Source organism: Harpegnathos saltator, unplaced genomic scaffold (genome assembly GCF_003227715.2).
Source record: "Harpegnathos saltator strain DR-91 unplaced genomic scaffold, Hsal_v8.6 scaffold16, whole genome shotgun sequence".
In the NCBI taxonomy this organism is placed as follows: domain Eukaryota; kingdom Metazoa; phylum Arthropoda; class Insecta; order Hymenoptera; family Formicidae; genus Harpegnathos; species Harpegnathos saltator.
The window spans coordinates 2,257,763-2,285,248 of NW_020229939.1; the positions used below are offsets into that span (position 1 = coordinate 2,257,763).

The window sequence follows — 27,486 nt, forward strand, 5'->3', positions numbered from 1 at the left end:
TCGAATTTTTTTGGCTGTCCAGAGCGAGGCTTGTCTTCGACGCTGAAATCTCCATCCTTGAAACGTCGAAACCATTCCCTATCCCATGATTTATCAGTTGGAGCAGCGTTACCATAAACTTCAATAAGCATTCGATGGGCTTCAGCTGCACTTTTCTTCCAATTAAAGCAGAAAATTAAAACCTCCCGCAAATGCTGCTTGGTTAACACAAAATTCGACATTTTCAACACTGTAAAAAGCAAGGTTTTTGTATGAAACTCAAAGCGATATAAACTGAATATTATTGGCAGATGTCTAACCTCTCTGAAACCGCCAAAATTGGCAGTCACTATGAACCATTCATAACAGCCGGAGCCATCTTTTGAAAACGGACCGAACTAATTTGTACACCCAATAATAGAATACTACATAATGCGCGCGAGAGACCTCTCATTGCTGCTCGGTCGTGCGGCTGCTCAATTTCGCGTCATTAAACAATGAGAGACCGCACTTTCTGAGAGAATGCATACGCCCAAGTGGAAATATTTCAAAGGACAGTGAACTCTAATTATTAGCGTGTGCAGTGATTGACAGGTACGATGCGAGAGCTAATAATGCCGTGCAACTGACAGATACACGATCTGCCTTGCTTTCAAACGTACGCATTCACATGTACACACGTACACATGTTCGTCCATTCGATAGTGGATCGTTACTTTGCAGCATTTATGGGTTTTCATCATGGGTGAGAGTAAAATTTTCTCGTGAACCGGTCCGGCGGATAGCGCCGTTCCCATGGATGATTACGTCCGCACCTGCGCGGAAAACGCGCATAGCTCGTCTGCCCAAATTGGGCAAACACTCTCTCTGTTCGATTGAGGGATTTTATTTCAGATTTGTGTAGCTGTTTGGCTATTCGCCTCGACTTGAAAAGAACGCGAGGTGCGAGAAAAATCGTCGAATTTAATTCCGTGACGAAAAATTCGTTACAAAATTCGGCGTAGCGCCCAACGAGCTTCGAATTTCAAACGCAATATATTTCTTGTCCCATGAAAACCACATCGATGACGAACAGTAGAAAACACTGCTACGAAACACGTAATTCGTCAGCCACTCTAACGAAAGATTTGCCTTCCGAGCGTTTTTTACGGTTCTTTTTCGGTCTAATACTCGGCCAATTGGCTCGTCGAGTTTCGTTAAAAGCGTATTCCATGTGAAATATATGTCCGTTAAAAATCGCGTTAGGTACCAAATGGCGACGGAGCACGAGCTCAACACGAAACCGTGAAAATGAATCATGCTTTCATCGTTTCTTCGATTTTACGAAAAAGATTTGCTGGCCGGTTCTCAATTTCTTTATCATCGAATGCGCGCAATAAAATCAATACCCTTCCAGAGACTCGTTACTTCGTTATTTCATTCGTCGTGTTTAAACGTGTGGTCACGATAAATATTACACGCCATTAATGACACGGTGTCAAGTTCGCGAGCCCTGCGATAAAGATTCAACAATTACTACAATTACTGTCTCACGAGACTATCTCTGAACTGTCCTTGCTGAGTGCGTGCGTGCGTGACGAATCATGAGAGTAATAATGCTAATTGGTCGGGGCGAAGAGCCATGTTTGTAATCTGGCAAATGTTTGCAGGATGCACACAATAATTTCTGGATCTACTATGTATCCCACCACTTGCATGACAATTCCAATTAGCTTTAATATCGCATTACGTGGCTGTTATGCTCGTTTCTTGCACGCACCTGGACGCCCGAAGACGTGAGATAATTTCGAATAAGATTGTATTCTCCCGCGTGCGCGCACTCGCGCGAAATTTTATTCTGACCCCTTGCGTCACGTGTCACCCTCGAAATTTATGGACACTTCTTTTTATTTGCCTTATTTGCCTTGTCCCATACGCGACTCATATTCCACCGCGTGGTGTCTGTCGCGATGATATTCGTACGGTACGAATGTGTGTACCGTGTTATTGCATTATGCGTGTGTAGGACGGTTGTTTAGTTAATAATCACGATTTATGAAGCAAAATATGTTACGTTTAACGCACACATTGATACACGCATGCACCCATCGATGGTACACCGCGAATTGAAAATAACGTTGTAATTTGCAGAGGCAATTTACATTTTCGCCACACGCAACTGCGATTTACTGGCGCACAATTGATTTACACAGTAGCACTCTGGATTATTGCATTATACGAAGCAGCTATTATGCAAATTATACGTATCGTTCCACAAAAATCGTTCTTGTGGCGGATACTCGGAAACAGCGGATGCTGAATGAAAGAATGAAGCGGATTATTCCGCGAAGATAAGTATCTCTACGAGGGAATCGAAAATGTTCTTGAATTCTCTGCGAAACAACGTTTGGCAGAGACAGATGGAATCGCCCGAGGTTCTAATGCAAACTTTAAAATCGAAAAGTCGTGTCGAGCTCGACCGAACGCCGATCGATCGGCGCAGGTTTCAACCTGATTCGCTCGACTCCGGCGAGGCGGAATATCAAGTAACGATCGGTTATTATTCTGTTACAGATACATGGCCATTATGCATCCCCTCAAGCACCGAATGTCCCGCAAAAGAACGATAATTACTCTAATTTTCATTTGGGGCATCTCGTCCGCGCTGGCGATCCCGTGTCTTTTATATTCTACAACGACGTCACGCAGGTAAGTATAATCGCTGCTAAAAACAGATTTAATTTATGTCGACAGTCGCGGCGAGTCAACTCCGGTGTGTGAACTCGTTGCTCTCCTGTGTATTATTTTACAATCGCGCAGTTCTAAAGGTTCATATTTTTTTAAGCCGAGAGGGAGAAGTATAAATATAAAGCGGAAGCTAGCGAGACAACACAATCCCGTTATTCCTCCCGACGGTAAAGCATGTTTCGATAATAGTACCGCCCCCTTTCGTACGTTTTCGCATCCTCGCGTTATTTCCTACAACATAACATAGATCGCCCGAGAATCCTTTGAAGAACGTATTTCTGTTTGAAGCACGTCCAATGATAGCAGAAACGTATCATGTTGTGAATGTGGGGATTCCGGTCACGTTTACGAGGAACGCATCGCATACCATAGAGCATACCAAATCATTTACGCCGCGTAATTTCCGTGAAAAAAGGGAAAACACGACATTTGCCAGTTGACGTGGTCGATTGAGGAAAGGACACACCGCGTCATACTCGAAACAGAAGGGAGAAGAACTAAAAAAAAATCGCTCCGCTAAGTAGTCGTGATGCAATGATGCTTGCATTTCATTCTCCCCGAGATACTTTCCTCGCGAAATAGTACGTCTCTTCGGGCGCTATGGAGTTTCTTATTTTCCTGCGAGACCAACGCCCCTTCGATAACGCCCCTTCACTTGGTGAGGAAACTCTTGGTGGTCCGTAACCCAGTTCCAAATATTTTCAATTTGATATACATATAACGCGCAAAGTACAGTACGTCCGTCGTCGGCGATCGGCAAACAGACGCTCGCGAGAGGTTCACGTTTTTGCGAGGGGAGCATCTTTTACATTTCGCAAGGTGCATTTCGCGGCGTGGCACGTTAACACGCGTTATTTGTAACGTAATTCGAAACGTAGCTTTGATCCCTTTCCGGCTTCAGCCTCCTTTTACCCGGCCGCGGGCTCGATTACAGGCGGTTTACAGTGCGCGGCTTGTACATATCTGCCCGCATGTAATGTCGTCTCTATCAATTTTCATAGTGTCTGTATAGGTCTGCGAGAGGTCTCATCTTCACGAGACATTTCATGCAGGATTATGCGCCACCGTGCGTCCGCAGACTCTATTATTGAATATTTAATGTGCTCCGGTGTGTCGATATATGAACTATTAGTACATAGAGACACGATGATCGAAGCGCACTCTCGCTTTGTGACTCGTCACGTTAATTAAATAAGCTGGGCCGACAAAGCAAGCGTTATTCTCCCAAATCAGAATTATATTAATTACAAACGCGAGCGAGTTTAAAATTAAGAGAAAAGAGGCGATTATTTGATAGAGTGAATTCAAAAAACTGTTGATTATCTCACTTGTTTATTCGAGCTGAAAGCGTGATTTCCCCTTATTTCGATATGGAGCATTGTGAAATTATTCGCGCGGAATATCTACCTCTATGTACGTCAGCTGCTGGCTCGCTTGCGGTCAGATGCAACGCCATCGCGAATTTCTTATCGTCACTGCTGACCTTCCTCTCTCCTATGAATTTTTCCCTTCGCTCACTCCTTTGACCTACTGCGTTTGTTTATCTTTACAATTTATATTAATCACTCCAAGACAATATTAAAGAAAGAGGAGGAGGACAAGGAAGAAGCACATGTAGCTCTTATATAAAGTAAGAACTTTCTAGCCGACGCGTTCGTTTTATTTCTCGAGGTAAAAATGTAATCTTCGCTGCTAGAAGTTTTTAGAGAAGAAAATTCAGTTCTGAGGATTTCTCTGTCCATTCTGTGTCCGCTTGACCGCTCCCCAAAGATATTCCTATCCTTTAAAAATGACTCTACATTTTTCCAAAGTCCCGCGCGCGTCAGTGTACTTCCAAGAAGAAAATGTCGACTCTACGTTTTTGCAAATAATTTCTGATGGGGTTCAATAAATGAGAAGTCACATCTCGGGGTATGATAAATAATGCATAGCATCTACCCGCGCATCACTAAAATTGTTAACCGAGATGCGCAATATCATTTCACTTGTGTACGCATAGCGCGCGGACATAAATTCGCGCGTACCTAATTTGAGGACAAGTGTGGCGGATTCTCCGGGGAATAGCATTTAGAATGGAAATTTCTAGTGGAAACGCGATATGAGAGCATGCGACCGACGTTCTTCTCCTTCTTTATATTACTTCTTTAGAAAAGGATTTCGCATTTCCTTCTTATTAGATCCCGGTGGAACGTAAGATTCATACTAGCGAGAGTGTTTCTCATGGCCGATCCGCCTCGTATGTTTCTCGCGCAGTTAATGTTCCGTACGGATAGTTTCCACCTTCAGATTGCTTTTTTCTTACCCTCCGGATACGATCGTTGAATGCGATTTCTCTCTCTCTCTCTCTCTCTCTCTCCCTCTCCTCTCTCTCTCTCTCTCTTTCTCGGTTTCTTTCGCTTCTTCACATTTTACGATAACGGAAGGCACATTTTACGATAACGGATCTAAGAAACCTCCGAGATAATTCGAGGAACCTCCTCATTGATTGATATTTAAAGATGCAAATATTTCGATAATGGCTTTGATAAGCTTAGTTGATTTTCCTCTGTCATGTGGATAATATTCATTACGCTCACGGCGATTCGTTATTCACTTTGAGTTACACAAACCGGTAAAACGGTAAAAAAAAAAGGAAACAGGAGAAGCTAGAAGAAACAGACAGAGAGAGAAAACGAACTAATGCACAGCCGATTACAGGTATTCCAACGGTACAAGCAGAGTCTCCTGTTACTTGTTATGGCCTGACGGCGGTTATTTGCATAGCAAAACGGAATATACGTAAGTAGTTGCTTGCATTCTACCGAAAAGCTTTCTTCTAAGTAATACCCGCGCACGTTCGGCATTTGCGACTGCGGAAGTATGCGGGAACTCGCGTCGCAGGCGCTCTCTTTAAAGGTCGCTTTGAACGGTTTACAATTAGCAGACAGAGAAATATTCAAAGGACAGCGCATTCCGCTCGTGATTATGTGTAATAATAAAATGCATAATAGAAATAAATGCGTGCTTGAGAATTTACTGTACGGCTGAAGTACGTGGCAGACGCACAACTGTGAGCGTGATTCGGGTTCTTTGCACGAGTTTTTAGTAGAAATAGAATTCCGTCGTAAATTGCAGTCTGATGCGAACTTAACGACGAAGTGCGCGGCACGTGAAATCGCGTGCGAAAAGAAATTCCGAAGCTAACTGCGTATCCCATTTGTGACTTGCCATTAGAAATACGAAAGTGGTCGAATCGATGATCGTCCTAAGAAGAGGGGGCAGGAAATTGTCACGACATCTAATGTAACATATCACCGAGAAATGATAAGAGTAGTTCGACTCAATTAGAGCGTCTTTAATCCATTGTTTCCGGGCACTTGAAACAAACTTCGGTTTGTGTCAGTTAGAAGTCATTAGCAATTAAAAGTTTAATCATATCCTTAGCCATAACTCATTCTCGTTTGAGATGAGACGTTCGGAATGACAAAGGAGCGTTAATAATAACGACGATGTGAATAAATTAACGTACGGCTTTGAATAACGTTTGCGGCATTAGGCCGCGGTGATTTTACAAAGTTTTGGAATTGTCCGATGTCCGATTAAAAAATGACTTCCGGGAGAAAAAGCACGACGTAAATCCTGCCTATATAATCATACAAACATTCGGATCTCTCACTGTATAAATAACATTTTAAGATTGAAAGAGTTAAACCGCTACTAGAGATAAATCACCCATTGTTTCGCATTGTTTCAGAAACTGAACAAAATCGATTTAAAGCGCGCATTATATCGTTCCCGACAGGGAGAGAAAAGCTCAGGGAGAAAGAACGGACGTAGAGCACAAAGTTCAATATTAAATACGTTCGAGCTTTTCTTTTGCGCGTGAACAGTAAACAAGACGAGATAAATTTGGATGACAGGACTAAATCCGAGGTTTGCTTCTTTATAAGATAAAATGTAGAATGGTGCGCACATCTATGTATGTGCGGCGTCACGGAGATAACAACAAATATGTAGGAAACACCAGAGCGCGAGATAGAGAAATAATATAAGCAATGTAAAATGTACAATATTATATACAAACTTCTTTTTGCTGTAAAATTGCAACCTCGGCATTTTCACGATCTTTGACTATATTCTAACACGGACGTTAAACTGTCTGAATATTTACAGTTTTACAAGTTTCTTTTTTTTCATTGGAAGTCAATACGATTTATAGTACGCATGCATTGCATCACGTTTTACTTCAAGTGTCAACGATTAAATTCAATACTCACCATATCTCATTGAAATTCATTCGATGTTCAAATCCGGTCATCCACGTGTGGCAAAGTCGACGAAGCATCCTGGGCTGCATGGCTCCGCATCAGAAAGTTGATGGTGTCCAGCTGCTTCACGTGTTCTCACTTCACTTCATTGCACTCGCGACGCGATTAATATTCATGCTTTAACGACGCTCCAGCGAATGTATTTCATCACGACTTTCGCGAAGTTTTCATTTATCGCGATATAGAATCCGTGAATTTGATTAACGAAAGACGAAATCGGAATTTGCAAATGCGTACGTTGAATATCTATCGCGACACGGCCACACGGCATTCCGCCGCTGTGAAAACATTCGCGGCGCGTAATGAATTTTTATATCGTTGGCGGCCGAGTCGAAATTTCGCTTCTACATGTCAAAATTGTTGCGCGAGATTACGTTGTCGAGTTGTTTCGCGACGCTTTATCGCGACGTTGAGATTAACGAATTTCATCTCCGTTTCCGAGATGTGATCCTAATTAATAAGTGCACACTCGACAAATTTCAAACGATACATTTGAAAAAAATATATAAACAGTCAAATGATGGTTGTGCATAAATTCAAACGTCCGCGTCGGAAGAGACGGCTAATACCATAGACGTGTAATAACTGGATTGCGCATTCGGCCGAAAAGTCGTCAAATATTAGAAAGAGAGTTGGAGTGGGGATTATTTGTATCGTTCTACTCCCCTCTACCTTCCTTTTTCGTCCCCTACCAAAGGCTTCTTCACCCTACCACGCGTCTTTAGAAAAAGACAGAATGGTATCCGTACTAGCAACTATTTCTTTCTAATTTCTGACGCGTTCTAACAAAGGGAGTCATTGAGACCGCGCGGTCTAGATATTATACGTCTATGGCTAATACAAACTCAAATTTTTTTCTCTTTTAATATCTATACATGATGCATGAATCCGGAAAAAGCAATCTTCTAATTGTGTCCGGTTATACATTTCGTTTAATGGGGCCTGTACGTACATGTACATACAAAAGTCCACGTGCGAAACGTGAATTAAATCGTATTGATTCCAACAAAATTTCATGAAAATCCAACACCCTCGATTTTTGTACTCATTATTTTATTTTGCGACTTACCAAACCGCCTTGAAGTCAGAGTCGACCGTATTCAGCTGCAACAATTCTAAAGTAAAAACGGGAACAGTTTGGTTAATCAGGTTCAGATTAATCCGACTTAACAAGAAGCAGGAATATGAGTGGATTAATCCTTTGAATCCGTAATACGAATCATTCTGATAACTATATCCCGCCTCCGGTCGCAAAGGGCTAAATGAACATGTGTATACAGGAAGTTTGTAAACTTCAAGCCGACCTTGCTCGACCCGAACCGGATTCTCCGGTGCTGCATCAACATTCACTGAAACTGTACACTGTAAGAAATGATGTGTTCAATTTAACATATTTCATGTGTCCCAAATCATCCACTTTTATTTATGTATTAATTTAACATACAGCAAATATGTTAAAAAATAACACACATAATATGTAAAAAATTAACACAAAAATTTAACATTTGAATGCCGTCATGAATCACAGTTCGTGTTAAATTGACATACAATGAATGTTACTTCAACATTTGGGAAAAGTAATGATCTATGATTTAATGAAATGAAAATGTTAGACATAATCTATGTGTTAAAAATCCAATCTTCACATACTAGAAATATTGACATTATACATTTAACCCAAAATAACTGTTATAATGAGGAAAATAACACACTTTAAGTGTTGACTCCAACATATAAAATATGTATAATATAGCAGGAATTCATACATTTACATATAAATTGTGTTATTTGTGAAATTGTGTTATTAATACTTGGAAATGTCATTTTAACACTTGAAAATAGATAATCTTAATTTAACACAAAAAAGTCTAGGTAACACAACAACGATATGTTAAATTAATACACGACTGTGTAAAAAATTTAACACAAAATTTTCTACACACAAATAATTTTAACAAAAGTACGAAATGTTTTTAACTGTGTAGCTGGCTTCCCGGTGCGGACACAAGTTCCGCCAGGATCTGTCGGATCGGAAACAAAAAGATAATTTTGCTAATCAGCAGCGATAGAGAGGTTGTCCGATTCAACACAAAACTCGACAAAATTTTTCTCTTAAATCCGGTAAAACTGTAACGATAGTCACTTTCTACATTTCTCAATGTTATTGCTGTTATTGCTGACCATTATCCCAACATCACATGCGCCAAGTACCATAATTGAATTAATTTTATCAATATCCCGACATCGATCGATTTGAGAAAATGCGATTGCGAAATAACGCATAACGCAACCTGACTTCATCACGCGTTCACCTCTGCGTCAGGCTGACTGTTATGGCGACCATTGAATCGCAAGCTTCTCCATGTTATTGTTACTACGTGTGTTTGTGTATCCAGGTTGCAATGTATTTTGCAAGGCTCATGTTATTGTCTAAGGTTTCTTTCGACGCAATGGTAAACGTTTGTTTTGTATTCGTTAACTATATAAACGGTACGTCCCTAGATTTACTATCGTACAAAAGTAATAGACTTTTATTTTGTAGCCTATTATTTTTTATTGCGCTGTTTACTTTAATTACTGTATCATTACATACCCTTCATGACATCTATACGAGAGAAAATTTAGCTGTTGTCGAATTGGAACGTTGTTGCATCGGGATTGAAACGCGCGCGTGAGATTGTAACGGCAGTACCGATCGAATGTACATGCTAAGCGCGGGAAGATGGATGTTCAATTAATTAAATAGATTCCTCGCGAAATGCGGTCGCAAGATTTCGAAGAGCATCTCATATATATGATACAAGTGAAATTTCAGATTACCTCGCACACCGAAACTTTCGTTTGTTTCGGATAGCCTAGGAACTTGAAATCGTTAATGCAACGCAGCCACCTTTGGCGAAGAACATCGTATAACATTGGAGTTTATACGACGAATTTCTATAGCTATCAACGAAGTGTTTCTAAGTTAGGTTTACTTAAGCAGTAACATCTGAATGAATGCCTGAAAACAGAATAAGTTAGGAACTTTTTGTAGTTAAATAACAACATAGATGGAAAATTGGTTTGAAGACCTCCTACGTGCATATCTTAAACTACACAAAACAATTTTTTGTTATTATTTTGCCTCAAGATGACGGTGCTGAAGCTCTCCAAGTAAAACCACGTTTTTCGAATTGGCTTGCAGCAGCACTTTAACAAATTTCATCCAATCCACTCGAAATTTTTACAGTAGCTGCTAAACTAAATTCTCTAGAGAAGTACACATGATTTTTACGATCGGTTTAAAACTTTCGTTATTGTAAATATTTTTTCACTGAATTTCTTGGATAAAACTGAAACTATTTTCCTAATGTTCACCATTTCTACAAAAATCAATATATTAACATATACGTGTGTACTTCTCCAGCAAATTTAATGTAAATTAATACAAATTTTGCCTTTTTGTCCTTTTTGAAAGTGTACGGCATTTCTGCTGCAAGCTGCGGGGACTCATGAGAAAAATGCGGCTTTACTTGGAGAGTGCCGCCTTGAGGCAAAATAATAACAAAAGATTGTTTTTGTGTAGTTTAAGGTACGCACGTTAGCGGCCTTCAAACCAATTTTCCATCCATGTTGTTATTTAACTACAACAAATTGCCAAACTTACTCTGTGTTTTCAGGCGTTCACTCAGATGTTACTCCTTAACAATGGGTGTAACCGTTTCGGTGCACCTCTAATAGCGTGCAATGAGATAATTTTAAATAGCTCAGCAGGCAACGACGTTCATTGTGCCGTACAATGCCGAAATGGTAGTTGAAGTTTCATACGAGTTCTACCTATATCAAGTCTCGAGTAATCTCTCAGAATGTTCCTCTTATGTAGAATTTAAGTTATCTGGCAATCGTGATTTCCATGCGTGCTCTCCAGAGTCTCGGCATTGAAACTCCAATCGATGCTGTTTGCAAGGATAAGTTTGAAACTGCGCTCCACTTTCTCTGCAGGAACGCGACGCAACGAAATATATATTCGATAAAATGAAAAAAAAAACAATTAAAAAAACACGATAATTAATTATCATTCCGAGTCGTGTCAAACATCAAATGTTAACACGTGACTCACACGTGAAAAAGAGGTAGAGCTATTTCGATTGTCGTGTTTGAATGTTCAATTATAATTTAATCGTGTAATAACGCGACTAATCGTGGAACTTTCAATCTCAAAAAAGAACCGTTTTTTCCCACAAGTATTTAGCCGAAGAAACGATGGAAGTTCTCGCTTCCCGCATATTTAACTTTGCTAAGGATGAAAGATTAGCAATTTGTCGTGTATGATTGTTATATTGTTGTACCATATATCGAGCGCAGACAATCTCGATTAACTGAGATAGATTCCTCTCCCTCCTTCTTAAATAATCGTCGTTGCCGCGGCCACGGGTGCAATTTATGAGACGAGTTACGACTTTAATCAAACTTGCTGTAACAACGGCGATTCTGCTTTGGCGTTTCACATAAATCGTTTATTCTACAGCTACAATCTTCTATTCCTGGCTGTAACGTATCTGATTCCTATGACAGTGATGATTGTGTGTTACGGGTTGATGGGTCGCGAATTGTGCTGCTCAAGATCTATCGGCGAAGTCACTCATAACCAGAGAGAATCGATGAAATCGAAACGTAAGGTACGTTGTCGATGTCCTGTTACGTTGATGTCGTTTAAGCAGATCCTTGCGATGCGTTGCGTCCGTGCGAGTGATTGAAAAAATCGATGCAATAAATGAGAATAAATATCTTGAGTGCGAGTAAATATCTTGAAACATCGTCGTCGATCCGCGTGTCTTACTGCATTAAACCGCACGATCCCGTGGAAAAGCGGATAAATTTGAAGAAATAACCGCAATTAAAACGTAAAAAATGTACATATATAGAAGAGAGTCGCAAAATTCAATTATCTGAAAATTTTAAAGCACACCAGAGTTCTCGTAAATTGAATCAGAGCAACTTTAAACTGGTTTGCAGATTCACTTGACATTCATTTGCACGCTAATCAAAAGTTTCTCCCTTTTAAAAAAAGAGAAAAAACGAGATAGGAGAAGAAGTAGAAATGCATTTTTTTTTAATTATATAAATCAACGTACCAGATTCCACACTTTGCGTGATACTGCAAGTATCTTTAGCGATGTTAAATTAATAACCTGCTATGAACGTAATATATATGTCGGGGAATCGCCCATAAGCGGAAAGTTCAGGACAATAGTCTCTATTAAATGATCACTTAATACCTTTACTTAACACTGTGCACACTACAATGCGTATGGTTGCATATAAATTTAGAGATTAGGCATGAATAATTGCGACTATAAACCGTTTTCGCGAACGCGTTATTATGCAACAAGGAGGGCAAAATCAATGCGCTAAATTTCACTGCGATGTACTCGCAGGAGAATAGTGGAACACTCGCTATTTATATTTGATTTAATTAGTGTTTGAGCGTAAATGCAATTTCAAAGATTGCACATGCGAGTGACTGCAAATTAACAAGTGTCTGATTCCGCGTTTGCAAAAAAACTCATTTTTGATCCGATAAATTTTCACAAGTCTCTAATATAGAACATACGCTCTGCATAAGACTTTTTGAAATATTTTCTTCACTTTTTACAGGTTGTGAAGATGTTTGGCGTCGTGGTGACAATATTTGCGGTGTGCTGGTTACCATATCAGGGATTCTTCATTTTCGTGTATCATCATCGTCACTTCGCGGAAAGTAGTTACGTACAACACGTATTTCTAAGCTTCTACTGGCTTGCCATGTCCAACTCTATGGTCAATCCGATCATATATTATTGGATGAATAACAGGTATTTCACGATTCTTACTTTGTCTGACATGAATAGCGTTGTAAAACTTTTCCTTAATAAACGAAGCGCGGTAATCTTTTTCTAGAAAAATAATTTCACATTCAAAGTAATGTTGTTTTTGAACTGTTACGCTAACGTGATGGAATCAAATAATCTTCAAGAAATGTGCAAAATCAATTTATCACGTTTCAAGACTGATAAATTAAACGTCAGAGAAGAGTTTGAAATAATTCCGTTCCCGGATAAGACGCCAATAAATTTATACGTCCACAGCAAGATTAATAACATGACGAATGAAACAAAAAATATATATGTATATACATACATACGAGGGTAGTCCCAGAAGTACCTGACCTGACATATAGATAGCGGTTGTTGTTTGAAAAGAATGACTATGGTAGAAAGTATCAACCTTATAAAGCTTAAGTTTGAAGTTTGACGACGTTTGGCTACGTTGTTTAGTATTTGTTTGGCAGCCATCAATAGTGAACGCTCTCAGTGAATTTGTAAACATGGAAAAAATTGGTCATCATTATGTGATACAATACTTTCATTTGAAAGGTCTCAGTTCAACCAATATCAAAGCGGAGCTAGATTCTACTCTGGGGGAGTCTGCTCCTTCGTTTACAACAGTAAAATATTGGGTGGCAGAGTTTAAACGAGGCTGTATGAGCTGCCAAGACGAACATCGCAGTGGTCGACCAAATGAGGCGACCACGCCAGAAATGGTGAAGAAAATCCACAAAATGGTACTGGATAACTGTCGACTGAAAGTGCGCAAGTTAGCAGACATGGTAGGCATTTCAAAAAGTGCTGTACATCGCATATTGACTGAAAATTTGGACATGAGAAAGCTGAGTGCGCAAGATGGGTGCCGCGATTGGAACAAAAACAGCGTCGTGAGGATGTTTCAATCAAGTGTTTGAAGTTTCGCAGCAATAAAACCGAGTTTTTGCGTCGATTCATAACCATGGATGAAACATGGGTCCATCACTTCACACCTGAGACGAAGGAACAGTCAAAACAATGGACCAAGGTGGCTCGATGGCTATTTTGAGGAGCTCGACGATTCCCACTATAAACAGGGTATCGAAGTTATTGAACATCGCTGGGAAAAGTGTATTGAGCTAAAAGGAGACTATGTAGAGAAATAAAGATATTTTTTCCTAAATTTTTTGTGTTTTCTTTGTCAGGTCAGGTGCTGGGACTACCCTCGTATATACACGATAAAATCTTCCTTTTTTCTCTCGCATCGCCATTAAACAGAATCATAATTCGGACTTCATATATTAGATGAGATTTACATAAGTCCTCGTAATATCTAATCGAACGTAATACTTTAAAAAATTGGACAACTCTCGGGATTACATAAAGTATTTCCCAACAATTTCACAGAGAACGGAGTTGAATTCGAGGAAGGAGGATTAACGTTGTCAAAAATACAATCCCTCGTCCTGAAAGTTTGCCATCAACTTTCCAGCGAAACTGCGCAGTCTCACCTCACCAAAGTATAATTAATATAATACTTTAAAATGAATATAAATTACCAGCATAATCGTTCTCTCAAAACTTCATGATCATGCGCCAAAATCTGAATAATATGAATCATCCGGCGGTCCCGCGTCACCACTTCTTAATCAATAATGCAAGCATCGATCCAATGAATAACCACGAGGAACTTTGGTTTGCAATCTAATTATGCATTTACACATTTGCATGTCGCTTCACGATAGTCTAAGTATTTCTCCGGTGTACGACTCGATCAGCCTTTTTACGTTCGAGCACCGAATCGATTTCTCTGTTGAACATTCGCGATATGAACGTTATCAGAGATTCATACTTCTTTTTCATTGTACCTAGAAGGGATCTTGTTATCGTTTACACCCTTAGACGACCCTATTAGTAGCGGAGAGACACTCGATTCCTGCGTCGTGTCGACGATGACTTTCACCACGTTGTCCTCGATATAAGACAATCGTGGGCGATCAAGAAGAATAAGTGAGAAAGATTTAATTTTCTAGATTTCACTCAGCCTTTCGGAGAAAAATGTAAGACAATTAGAGACATTTCTTCGTAATCAGCAGCAACCGAGAAGAACAATAACGTCACAGTTAGAGTATATCTTAAAAAAAAGTCCTTTCGACAGAAACATTTCCTAAACAGACATTTAACCATTTCTCGTGTTTAGGAAGCACACAAAAATATTCCCGTATGTGACTACTTCGCGTCCTATTTTCGAGCTAAATCACGAAATCACGACATTTTCTCACGTATTTCGGATTCTCAAGATTTGAACAAGTTGCGGAAGAACGGAATACTTTCCTACAATGAAGATGGCAAAAGTATGTAGCAGAATATGTGAAATATATATCGCACAATAGACTTGCAGTTTGACAGTGGGAAACTTTGTTAAACTGCCCGAACCATCGCTAAGCCATGATACTATGCAACAGGATGACCAATTGATTAAACTCGAGGTGCGACACCTTTCACAGCTAGGTTACAATAATATCGGTCTCGCTATTTGCATTCTCCGCTGTTGCATACTCAACGGCCATTGTACAATACCGTCGCGCTGCGATACACAACGGAGAGGCACATGAAATCTAATTATCGTTCCATTAATATCGCCCGATCGTATAACAATCGCGTACGAATATTGCTGACACTGACGATAAAACGGCTGTTACACGCGTTGTGAAACGCGTTTATATGCGCGTTTTACGCGCGAACATAAGCACATGTTTTTAGACGCGTTTGACAGGCCGCCAGCACATAACAAACGCGCGAGTTCCACTTTTCGTTTTCGATATCGCTCGAATTTACAGGCGTCGCGCGCCGAGGAAAAGAGATGAAGAGGAAAGATGTGGATTGATGAGACGCTAGCACACGCTGTTGTTAAATGTACCATTTCATGCGACATTTTGCATCGAACTGAAGACGAGCCTTTGTCATCCTTCCTTTATCCGGAAGTGAGGGCCAAATAATCGATGGGTTTAACAGTTAAGGAGGTCACGATCTGTCGAGTATGGTCCTTGTGTGTACGCTCTATCCGTCTGATGTATTGATCAGGTACACATTTGTAATACCTCATTACTCCGGAAAGCGTTTCACAAGAGAAGATTACACGCCGTCGGACAATTGGCGCCTATAATGGATTCGGGAGCGAGAAAGAGAGAGAAAGAAGAAAAGTTGCATAAAAAGGAGCGCTAGAATTTTCTATCAATAAATACCGTCCCCTCCAGAAATCGGTGCATTTTTCGCTGCGCGATATTAATTATATTAAAAGATTATCGGGCTTTTGAAATCAACCATGTCCTTCTGGTAGACGTGGTCTCGTTAAAAGTTTGATCAATGATCAATGATCAATCTTCAAGTAACAATGTTATTCGTTGTGATGTTATTAAATTAAACTCAATAAACATTACGAAACTTCTGTCTAATATTGATAGACCTGAACTCTTCGATTAATGAATTAAGTTTTGATGATGCAGCGGGATATCTATAACGATATAAGTGCACACGGAAGCATTTTTTCTCTGAATTAATGAATTTCTCTGAATTGAGAACGGTATTCGTGTCAATGCCATTAGACTTTTCAATATTTCATCCGAAGATCAATGTTTCCACTAAAGGAAAATGGAGTTTCTTCTCATCTCTCTAGAGGGTGTTATAAACGAGCTACCAAGACTCAGCACTCAAGTCAAGTAAGAAAGAAGATCGTTTACCCGGATTGTATCCATGAAACTCAATAAATTCTACATGCTACCGCACTATATCGGTTACTTAAGACGGAAGAGAAAAAAAAACCAACGAATTATTTCAACGCGCATAAAGGACAAAAATTGAAAAGACGTCTCAAAGTTTGTGTTGAAAATAGTTTGAGAGGTATCGATTTTCTTACAAATAATATTGATTGCACTTTTCAATTCTCTACTTTAGAAAATGATTACAGAATTTCAAAATAAATATTGACTACGTTCTGCTTCAGTATAGAGCATCAAAGAAGAAAGATCAAAATTCGACGCAAGTATTATAAATACCAATGTAAAGAAGAATGTACGCTGCTACTAACGATAAAGGATCCCTCGCTTATTTGGTCGATTTACAAGTCAATCATCTTTCATTTTAAACGGGAATATCAAGAGAGAGAGAGAGAGAGAGAGAGAGAGAGAGAGAGAGAGAGAGAGACAGAGAGAAAGAGAGCGCATCATCACCGGTTCGTGCTCAAAGTTCTAATCCGTTTGATCACGACGATCTACTTTAGTCGACCTAGAAATTTCACTCGCGCGTACCTGCGATTTTGAGGAATCGCGTTAATCGTGTTAATAAATAGCGACTAACCGTCACTACTAAGCTGCCGAACTAACCGTCTTTTTCGTGATCTTAAAACGAAAAAAATACGCTACCGGCTTAAATTGTATAAACAAAGCCGTTGTTTACAGCATGTTGACGTTACAGTCATAGCTGCACTTATCTGTTTCAGATTTCGAGTTTACTTTAAGCTAGTAATCTGTAAATGCTGCCGCGCGATAGGTCGTAAGAACACGCAAAGCCATGAAATGCAGGAATTAACAGGATTCCAACGTTCGGTCGCCTGCAATTCCGGTGAGTACTCATCCTTCTTGCTTGGGTTGCGAGACAACGTTGCGTCCGTGACGTATATCATTGCGTTTTCATTTCACACTCGCTTAACTAGCGAGTCACCTGGCGATTGTATTTCACGCGGCCGACAATTGGAACGAGACATTTTTGACGGCTCCGTATCGTTTGTCTGCCGTTTCACAACGAGTGCTCCGTTACAATGACGGTTTTGGAAGCGTGTTGTGTGCGTCAGACATATTAACGGTATTATTTCAACAAAATTCATGAACAAATCTTTCCCTCTTGCGTGTGTTTTCCGCGAAATACAATTTTTTGTGCGAAAGATTTCTTGCGTAAGAGAGAAAAAGGGAAGGTGTAAGGATGGGAAGAAAGAGAGAAAGAGAGAGAGAGAGAGAGAGAGAGAGAGAGAGAGAGAGAGAGAGAGAGAGAGAGAGAGAGAGAGAGAGAGAGAGAGAGATAGAGATAGAGATAGAGATAGAGATAGAGATAGAGATAGAGATAGAGATAGAGATAGAGATAGAGATAGAGATAGAGATAGAGATAGAGATAGAGATAGAGATAGAGATAGAGATAGAGATAGAGATAGAGATAGAGATAGAGATAGAGATAGAGATAGAGATAGAGATAGAGATAGAGATAGAGATAGAGATAGAGATAGAGATAGAGATAGAGATAGAGATAGAGATAGAGATAGAGATAGAGATAGAGATAGAGATAGAGATAGAGATAGAGATAGAGATAGAGATAGAGATAGAGATAGAGATAGAGATAGAGATAGAGATAGAGATAGAGATAGAGATAGAGATAGAGATAGAGATAGAGATAGAGATAGAGATAGAGATAGAGATAGAGATAGAGATAGAGATAGAGATAGAGATAGAGATAGAGATAGAGATAGAGATAGAGATAGAGATAGAGATAGAGATAGAGATAGAGAGAGAGAGAGAGAGAGAGAGAGAGAGAGAGAGAGAGAGAGAGAATAAAAGAAACAAGGGCAATTTCATGTGTCTGGACGTTACAATCGTCCAATTAAATTCGCCCTCTGCAAATGTTAGAGTGAAGCCGGCCGTTATTAACAAAGCGTGATATCGTGTCCTACCGACGCAGCAAGGAAACGGCAGCAATTTGGCGAATTATTTCATCTAAAGTATGGGACAAACAGCCGACTCGTGCGGTATTTCGTCCAAAGGATCACTCGAAGTGATATTGAGACGCAGGTATCTCGCATACGACTGCAAAAGAGTTAAATGGCATATACATCGTCGACCAAGCATTCCAACAAAAAGTTGAGAGTTTGGCAGTTGGAAACCGAGAAAAGAAAAAGAGTAGAGAAGGCAGTAGGTTCGTTCACGTGAATTTTCGTCCCCTTCGTCTCCGGCAAGAAGATGTCTCGAGATAGGGTGACAAAGAGACGCGAACGTTTGTGCTACCCTTCTTTCGCCTCCCCACTCACTCATCCTCTCACTCTCTCTCTCTCTCTCTCTCTCTCTCTCTCTCTCTCTCTCTCTCTCTCTCTCTTTCCTGTTTTCCCAAAAAGCCAATTTCCGGCGTTCTACTGGCCTGCGGCTATTCTGAAAGCGCATGTGAGTATTTAATTTATGTCTATGCTCATCATATGTGCAAATCGTTTGTTTTCAATCTATTCAGAAACACAGGGCGCAACTTACGTTAAGAGGATGAATCATCATTTTCATCGAATACTGCTTACACGTTTCGCTGTGCGAGGGAACATCACTAACGCAAAAGGGAACTTCGTCATTAATGCGGATCAAACTTTCTGAATGCGCAAACGGAGCCAAGACGTCAACAGCGATATCTCTTTTTCATTCGTGCCGATCGCACCCTTCAAGGGTTAAGTGACATTCGACTATTGAAAGCAGAAAAAAGCCATCGGAAATGTGCCATCACCACGGAGCAATTCTTCTTTCTCGGGCTTTGGATTACGCGATCCCGCGGCTAATCTGAAATTGCCGCTTGATTTGCGATCCGAACGGCTGTTCCCTTTCGCCCGTTGAACCTCGAAATCAGCAAGCGCGATCAGAAAGCGACGGTATATTGTGGACCACAAAAAGATTTTAATACCGCGGGTTCGAAGAATAATTGATGGCGGATGAAAAGTGCAGCATATCGTAATTCGCGTTTCAAGCCGCTTTCTACACACGTTCGGCTTTCGACTAATCTCTGATGAGATTGCTTTCATAAATCATTGTTCTGAGCATGGTTATTAGCCGCGCGTTTCGCCGATATGATTAATTTTCAACCCGCCCGAGATATTTCCATTATGTGACGCAAGCGATGGCATCCTTTTTTATAACGACGTCGCGTACATACTCGCGTGCGGCGCGAGTCGTTGGCATAGTTTATTTAGCGCGCGACGTGCCGCGAGTTTATGTTGAAAAATGTCGTCGCGCAAGATCTCGGCAACGAGCGTCAAGTTTCAAGTCATATTTTCGCGCCAGCTATCCGCGGAATTTCAGTCTCCGCCACGGCAGACAAGTGTCTCCGCGAACATTGTTTAATCTAATCTCATTTTCTTTTCAGCGGAAGTTCGTCGCTCACGTAAGTCGCGCGAGCAAACCGCAGTGTCTCGGTTCGTTAGAGATGCTCATCGATCCAACTGCATCCCTCGAAATGCCATTCGTCACGGAATAAATAGCAGGGACCATAGAATTTCTGTATAACGTCTATAGGGTATACCGCAGCGACCGGTGCGTGCCGTATCAAGTCTTACGTCAATGGAGTTCATTCACATAAACATGCACCCGATCTCGAACTCGTGCTGCGATATGTTTAACAAGTAGCTCATATCTTCGCTAGGAAATCGGGGTCTTTACAAGCTTAAAGAGGATAGAAGTATCTCTTCGAGATACCGGCCGCACTCGAGCTGAAAACGATACACACAGTTTATTTTACTGCGCTTTACAGTTTGCAGAAAGAGCGCCAGCGTGAACCAATTCGAACATCAATTTGTCACCGCATCGTCGGTTATCCGCAGCGATCTCAATTTACCGCCGCGACTTTTCGTATCACCCGCGGAGAAAAACACGACTGTACAACACATAATTTTTCGATGCCGCGAGCGCATAGCGCAGAGAGAATCACTCAGTCAGACAAAATTACGCGCGATACGTCAACACCACACATAGAGATGCGAGTTTACGTTACGTGTCGGTGGAATAATTCGCACAACGGCGCGTGAGGATTAACAAAGCTCAGATAAATCATCGCGTAAACGTTTCAATTTTATTCTCCGTCGAATCTCCCCCCGCTCGAATATCTCGAATGATATTTATCACGTTCAGGCGCTTGTTCACGTTATTATTGTTGTGTAACGGAACCGGGCTCGCTTGCTCGTTCGCTCGCTCGCTGCGGTACACATCTCGCATCACCCATCATATCTCTCGACCGCGAGAAAATGGCATCGACAAACGCTTAACCTTGTGCACACTTTTCTTTGTTTCCAGGTCGTTACAGGTCGACCTCCATCAAGTGGCGACATAGCACCGCGGAGAGTCAAGTGCACACCTTCAAAATAAACCCCCGAACGGTCTGCGAGAAGATCCAGTCTAAAGAGGGCATTTCTATCATCTGAGCCGAGTATTAGTTTAATCGTGCGTCGCGAGAGTGCCATGCACTCCGTGTCGCAGCTTTCGTGTGCCATCATGACGGCGTGGACGGGAGAAATAATCGGGACATCATATAATCCAGCTCTGATCGTACGGTCGCTGAACGGCCAATAAGTTAACGAATCGATAATAAGTAATAGCTCGCCTCGTCACTTTTTACAAGATATTATTTTCTTACTGGTAAATGTGGAGTGGACGTGTGCGGAATTATGGGGAACGGAGAAAATTCAATGTTGTGTATAATAATTGGACGTACATCGCGGTGTAATTGAATAAATATAAACTGTGTTTTAAGTGTATAAATATAATGTGTGTATGCGCGCGCACACACACGTACACATATAAAACATGCGTCTTGCATTCGCGATAATATACGCTATTTTCCGATAAACCGTCGTTACTGTTTAGTTTATATCGGAATGATCGAATTATGTAATTATTAGGAAATAAATGTGATTTATCTATCTGTACTGAAACATCTCGCCAAAATTCTTTATTATTACTTTAATCCTTCAAATATGATTATTGATTATGTGCATTATACACGTATATACCAGCAATTTTTGTGCTTATTATCTTCTTTTTATATAATTTTGTGAGACAGACATTTAAACATTTAACATTTTCTAACGGATTATTTCTCAAATATATCCGAATCGTAGTAAATTCCGCGTTATTATTATTTTCTATCTTTCAAATTGCGCCTTATACCTATTTGCGTAAAACTCAAAGCAGATGCTTTGTATGACAAATTCGAGCCGAGGATTTTCAATGATTCTCAACACAGATTAAATAGCATAGATTTTCACTTTAACGTAAACACAAAAATCTAATGCTTTCGCGTTTACTAATTATTTCGATTAAAGTCTCGTTTCAAGAGAGAACGACATTACATCCGTTGAAAGTTCGAATGGTAATGTTCCCTTTCCGATAGTTTTTATTTCAACGACTACGTATCGTAGAGACTACGATATCTAGAAGCGGAGGTATCGACGTCCGCATCGATTCGCGCTCGCGATCGGCCCGGCGCTGCCGTCGTGGCGTAGGTCGCGTGCGAGGTATGAGCAGAAAACAATAGACGCGTGCCACAGATACGTTTCCAGGAAGAAATACCGCAACGTACGTGATAGCACGTCGCCTGGGCACGGCGTGCAGCTAGAACGGCCTTGTCCTACTCTTATCGATCTAGAAGCAGCTGTTCTGTCGCCCCGTGTCGACACGTGATCGTTCATCTCACTTGGAAACGAGTACAGCGCGAAAACACGATGTATACGCCGGCGCGAGAACAAGCGGCCCCTCCGCAGTGGGAACAAATAGAAATTTACTGTTCAAAAATCGCTAGAGACCACAATTTTATAGCAATCGGGATGCGTTTTCTTTTTTAATTAAACGTTAATCAATGTAGAAAAAAACTGTCGAGCCCGATTTTTGAAAACATTCTTTTAAATTTTGCAACATTCAAAAGAATTTGTAAGAAATTATCAAGTTTTGCGAGCCTCTGTTACAAATGGAAAAACTTTCCATCTTTTCGCTGCGCAGTACAGTGTATTAAGGTTTTCAGCATCGCTGGTTACGAATGTGATATAAAAATCAGAATTTGGCAATTAACAATTACTAATCTCCTGTCAACATAAACAAAATCATTGTTTTAACACAGTGTACATACGTTGCATAGAGTATACAAAGCCGTTCAACATAAATGTGAAGTCTGATATGAAATATGATAAAAATAACAAATTCAGCGCAAAAAAGTTGCAAAATAATTTGTTTATAACAGAATTGTTCTCACGAAAACCAAATATGTAGCTTATGTTTTCAAATCATCAAGCATCAAGTTTTCAAAACAATCATTTTCTAAATAAATTGTTTAAACAATTTTTTTTCTATTAGGTTGTTTGGAAAGTTCGTTTCAAATTTCGCGCGCTCCACATTTCTATGTAATCAGTAAGAACGAGGACGCTCTAAACGATTTTATGTTTGTCAACAAACATTCCCGGATCTATGAGCCCGCTAAGGAAACTTCGCAGATCTTCCTAAGTGCAACTATTTCGTCAGAAATCAGTTTGAAAAATGGAGAACCAAAAAGTCCATTTTCGTCATGTGATGCTATATTGCTTTAAACGTGACTTCACGGCTTCGCAGACCCTGAATGAGATGTTCTCAGTATATGGAGATGCCTGCGTCACTCACCAGACAGTTCGAAAATGGTATCGAAGATTCGAAGCTGGCGATTTCAACATGGAAGATCAAGCTCGCTCAGGCCAGCCTCAGGAGGTTGATGAAACGCTTCTTATGGATCTCGTGCACGAAAATCCTCGAGTGACAGTTAGAGAACTCGCCGACACTCTGCACAAGTCTGTTTCCACCGTGCATGACCATCTGAAGAAGCTAGGATTCTCAAGTCGACTGGATGCGTGGGTGCCACACGAAATGAATGAACGGCAGTTGCTGGAACGTGTGAACGTCTGCGATATGCTGCTTCAACGGCAGCAAAAAGAACCGTTCCTGAAGAGGATTGTAACAGGCGATGAAAGTTGGATCCTATACAATTATGTTAGCCGCAAGAGGTCGTGGGGAACCAGCGACGCGTCTACAAACAGTGGCCAAGCCGGGGCTTCACGCGAAAAAGGTTCTTCTGAGTATCTGGTGGGATTTTAAGGGCGTGGTATATTATGAGCTTCTTCAACCAAACGAAACCATCAACGCGGCGAAGTACAGCCTTCAACTGGACGAACTGAAGACTGCCATCGCACGGAAGCGCCCTGAATTGGCCAACAGGCGTGGAATTGTTTTCCATCATGATAACGCCAGATCTCACGTCGCAATGTCTATCCGTAGGAAGCTGTTAGACTTCGAATGGGACGTTCTTCCTCATCCCCCATATTCTCCCGACCTTGCCCCATCTGACTACTATCTATTTCTTTCTTTAAAAAATTTTCTTCGGGACAAGAAATTCGAGTCTTTGAAAGTCCTCAAAAGTCATCTTGATAAATTCTTCGCCAATAAGAAACCTTTATTTTGGAGCAAAGGCATCATGCAGCTTCCTGAAAGATGGGCCAAGGTCGTTGAACAAAACGGTACATATTTGCTTCAATAAAGTTCCTCTTTGTGTAAAATATTGCGCTCTTAATTTATTTCAAAAATTTGAAACGAACTTTCCGAACAACCTAATACATTGATTAACGTTTAATTTAAAAAAAAAACGCATCCCGATTGGTATAAAATTGTGATCTCTAGCGATTTTTGAGCAGTAAATTTCTATTTGTTCCCACTGTGCGACGAGTCGATCGACAGCGCTGGTCGATGAGAATGTCGCTTCGCGTCGTGTCTCAGATCACAGACTTCTATTTTATACACTAGACCAGTGATTTTCAACCATTTTTATCTCAAGGCACACTTGAACCTATAGTTAAACTTCCGCGGCACACTTAAATTACACATGATAATAAAAAAAAAGTAATGGAAAAGAATATACCTTCTTTGATTTATTTATTGGCACCAATAAAATGTACCATCACGCCAAAAAATAAAAAGAAACAATTTATTATAATTTGTAATAAAAAGATAACAATTAAAATTCTTAAAAATCTTCGCGGCACACCTTAGATCCTTTCACGGCATACCGTTTGAAAATCATTGCACTAAACCGATAACTTCGTCTTTTTAACACGTCCCCTAAAAGTATCTATTAAAATTTCACGCATGCACATTGCAAGGTCCCGAAGGGAATGTAACTGCACCGTACAGACATTTTTACTCCAGAAAATGTTAATGTTTATCCAATATTTAATATTTCCTCTTGCAATGTCACATTCAATGATATATTCAACGTTCACATTCAATATTCATTCAATATATTGTAACGTGGCAGCTTGAAGCGCCCGTTACCGAGCAAATATTCGGAGATAAAATCGGTAATTTGGCGGCGGAACGCCGTGCGAGCGGGGCGCCCGCGAATTTGGCCTAAGACGCCGGGGGTCTTCCCGGCGATTGGGGCGGATGGGGAGAGATTCGGCGAGACGGCGGGGCACGGCGGCAGGACCGCGAAACGCTCCCTGGGAGGTCCCGCGAGTAGGGGCCTCCGAGCCGATATCTCTGCGAAGACCGGAAGGATTCTTCCTATTGGTAGTACGGCCGCCTCCTGGCGCCTAATAACCTGGTGATATTTAGCTCGGTAGAAAATTCGGTCGGGTCGGACCCGCCACGTTCCGCTACCGGCGGAATTCCTGCGACGGAAAATCTTGCGCGACTCTCATCTCATTACGGGGTCTCATCTTGTTTAGTGAAAAACGTCGCAATATAGAGTACTAACTTTTATACATGAAAACCAATGGAAGTTCTCAGTCTAGCTTATATATAGAAGTCTATATGTCAGACGCATTCTGCTCATGTTCCTGAGTTCTCTATTTTTATGTAATTATACGTAATTATACGTAATTAATCGACGCGATAGATATTGTTGTCATTGCATTTGGAATCGCGGAAGTGCAGAAATTATTCGCGACGAAGATCAAACGAAGCGACTTATTGATCTCGTCTCTTTGAATTTGTCCGGATTCTCTCATAAAGATTAAGAATATCGTTTGAAAAACATCAAGCGGCAATTGTCATTGCGCGGAGACACGTTAATTAACATTTAATTTTGCGCTTTCACAATGGTCCTCAAAGAAACTTTGTTTACGAGAAAACGCTTTAATACGTACGTTTAATTAATACGTACTCCGTTGCAATCTCGTCTCATCGAAATGTTCTTGAATGAACCATTCAGTTACATGCCAGCTTTTCATTCTTTGACCCGCGAATTATAATTTTATACTGATTACATAGAAAATTATTACTCTCATTAGCGCGCTCACGAGAGCTCGTTACGAACTTCGGAGTCTCAATGAATTGCACCGTGTCAAAATACTCCGCACGAAATAATAATTCATTCGGTTAGCTCGCGTTTTACGATCCAAAAATGTGTATACTCGCTGCTTCACTCTCCCATAGCGAAAGTCATCAAACGAATATCATGGTGACTTGTCTAAATCACGCGACTGGGCGAGAAACTGTACAATTAATTGGTTCCGAGTGCGGTTGGCGTATGTAAATTGAATCGCCGCGCGGAAAGCGCGTGTTGAAAAACTCACCACGAGGAACAGGTGCTTGCATCTTACGGACGTATAAACAATAGCTCGCAATGTACACCGGGAGATTTGAATGCGCTCGGCTATATTCATTTAGCACGCTAAGAAATGACTCGCGCATACTATTAAATTCAACCTGGCTTTCTTACCTGTTCCCGCTATTATCTCGGGGAAACCGGAAAATTCGTTCTCTTCTAATTCCTTACTCGTTACCGAGCATGCCAGTACAATGTTTATTGTATCCGCTCCGTGCGGAGCGTTCGCAGTTTATGCAAACCAACGAGCGCGTTTGCGCCAATTAATTAATAATTTAAGTACGAAAGCCACCGGGAATTGCAGTGAGGTAAGAGACAACATAATGGATATAACGTGCGAGCGTAACACTGTTAAGACCGCAATAATAGCTTTCGCTCTTTAACCTATTTTTTCTATCGATCGCCAAGCAGTGTATCGCTTATCTGCGAGAGAAAGGAAGCGGTTGTTTCGAAGATACAATCGCTCCATTTTTACAGCTGCATCGATTATACAGCTGCGTTATTTGTAAGATTCTTCTAATCTCCGTTTTTTCCCGCACTGAATCATTTTGTCGAGGACGCCTTATCTGTATCTTCTTCATAGTCGCAAAAGCAAAAGCTTGAAACAACAGCTGTAACTTTAACGGTAACGTTTAATAAAAAGCACGATGAGAAAAACAAACATTCTCTCAGCGTCTACGAATTTGATCGAAATATTCATTCGGAGTTGCTCGAACATTCCCGCTGTTTCTATCGATTTTCTGCCGTTAAACTTCTGTGACATCACGTTCGACAAATCGTCTCTTTGTCGATGAAATATTTCAGAGAACAATTACGGGCGGCTTACATGATCGTCGATTCGCCGCGGAGAACAGCGGAAGGTTACGGCTTAATGGAACTTAAAAATGACGCGACAATCAAGTTTCTCAATATATTTAAAAATCCAGTTTTAATTACGGCAGTTGCGGCTGTATTTGCCCTTTTAAATATAGCTGTCGCTATTTCAAAGGGATATAGGAGGCAGTTCGTGATGAAGTTGATGTGGGTGGTATTTAAAATAGCGGATTGCGATTCGATATTCAGGCATTAAATCGAGCTAACAAGTCTAATTATTAACGTCGCATAATTATCAGACAGACGACACAAACGTCACAACGACCTGCCGTTGGAAAATACAGCTCAGCCTCAAGCTTTTCTGTATTTAGTTATGCCGATACAGTCACGAATCGAGAGATCGATAGGTCGTATTTACATATCGTACGCGA

General features: G+C 40.7%; 1 protein-coding gene across 2 annotated transcripts in view; it reads left to right on the forward strand.

Moving 5' to 3' along the window:
• LOC105191805 (tachykinin-like peptides receptor 86C) overlaps positions 1-21,546 on the forward strand; it is a 55,722-nt gene extending 34,176 nt beyond the window's left edge. The window contains exons 3-9 of one of the 2 annotated variants that reach the window (XM_025296796.1): positions 2,533-2,667; positions 5,404-5,484; positions 11,521-11,671; positions 12,651-12,847; positions 17,334-17,455; positions 19,994-20,160; positions 20,917-20,975. In XM_025296796.1, the coding sequence (XP_025152581.1) occupies positions 2,533-2,667; positions 5,404-5,484; positions 11,521-11,671; positions 12,651-12,847; positions 17,334-17,455; positions 19,994-20,133 (826 nt within the window). In that variant the 3' untranslated portion in view covers positions 20,134-20,160; positions 20,917-20,975. Of the gene's footprint in view, positions 1-2,532; positions 2,668-5,403; positions 5,485-11,520; positions 11,672-12,650; positions 12,848-17,333; positions 17,456-19,993; positions 20,161-20,916 lie in introns of both variants that reach the window. The other variant, XM_011155462.3, reaches the window with a different exon arrangement.
• Positions 21,547-27,486: the final 5,940 nt, after the last annotated feature.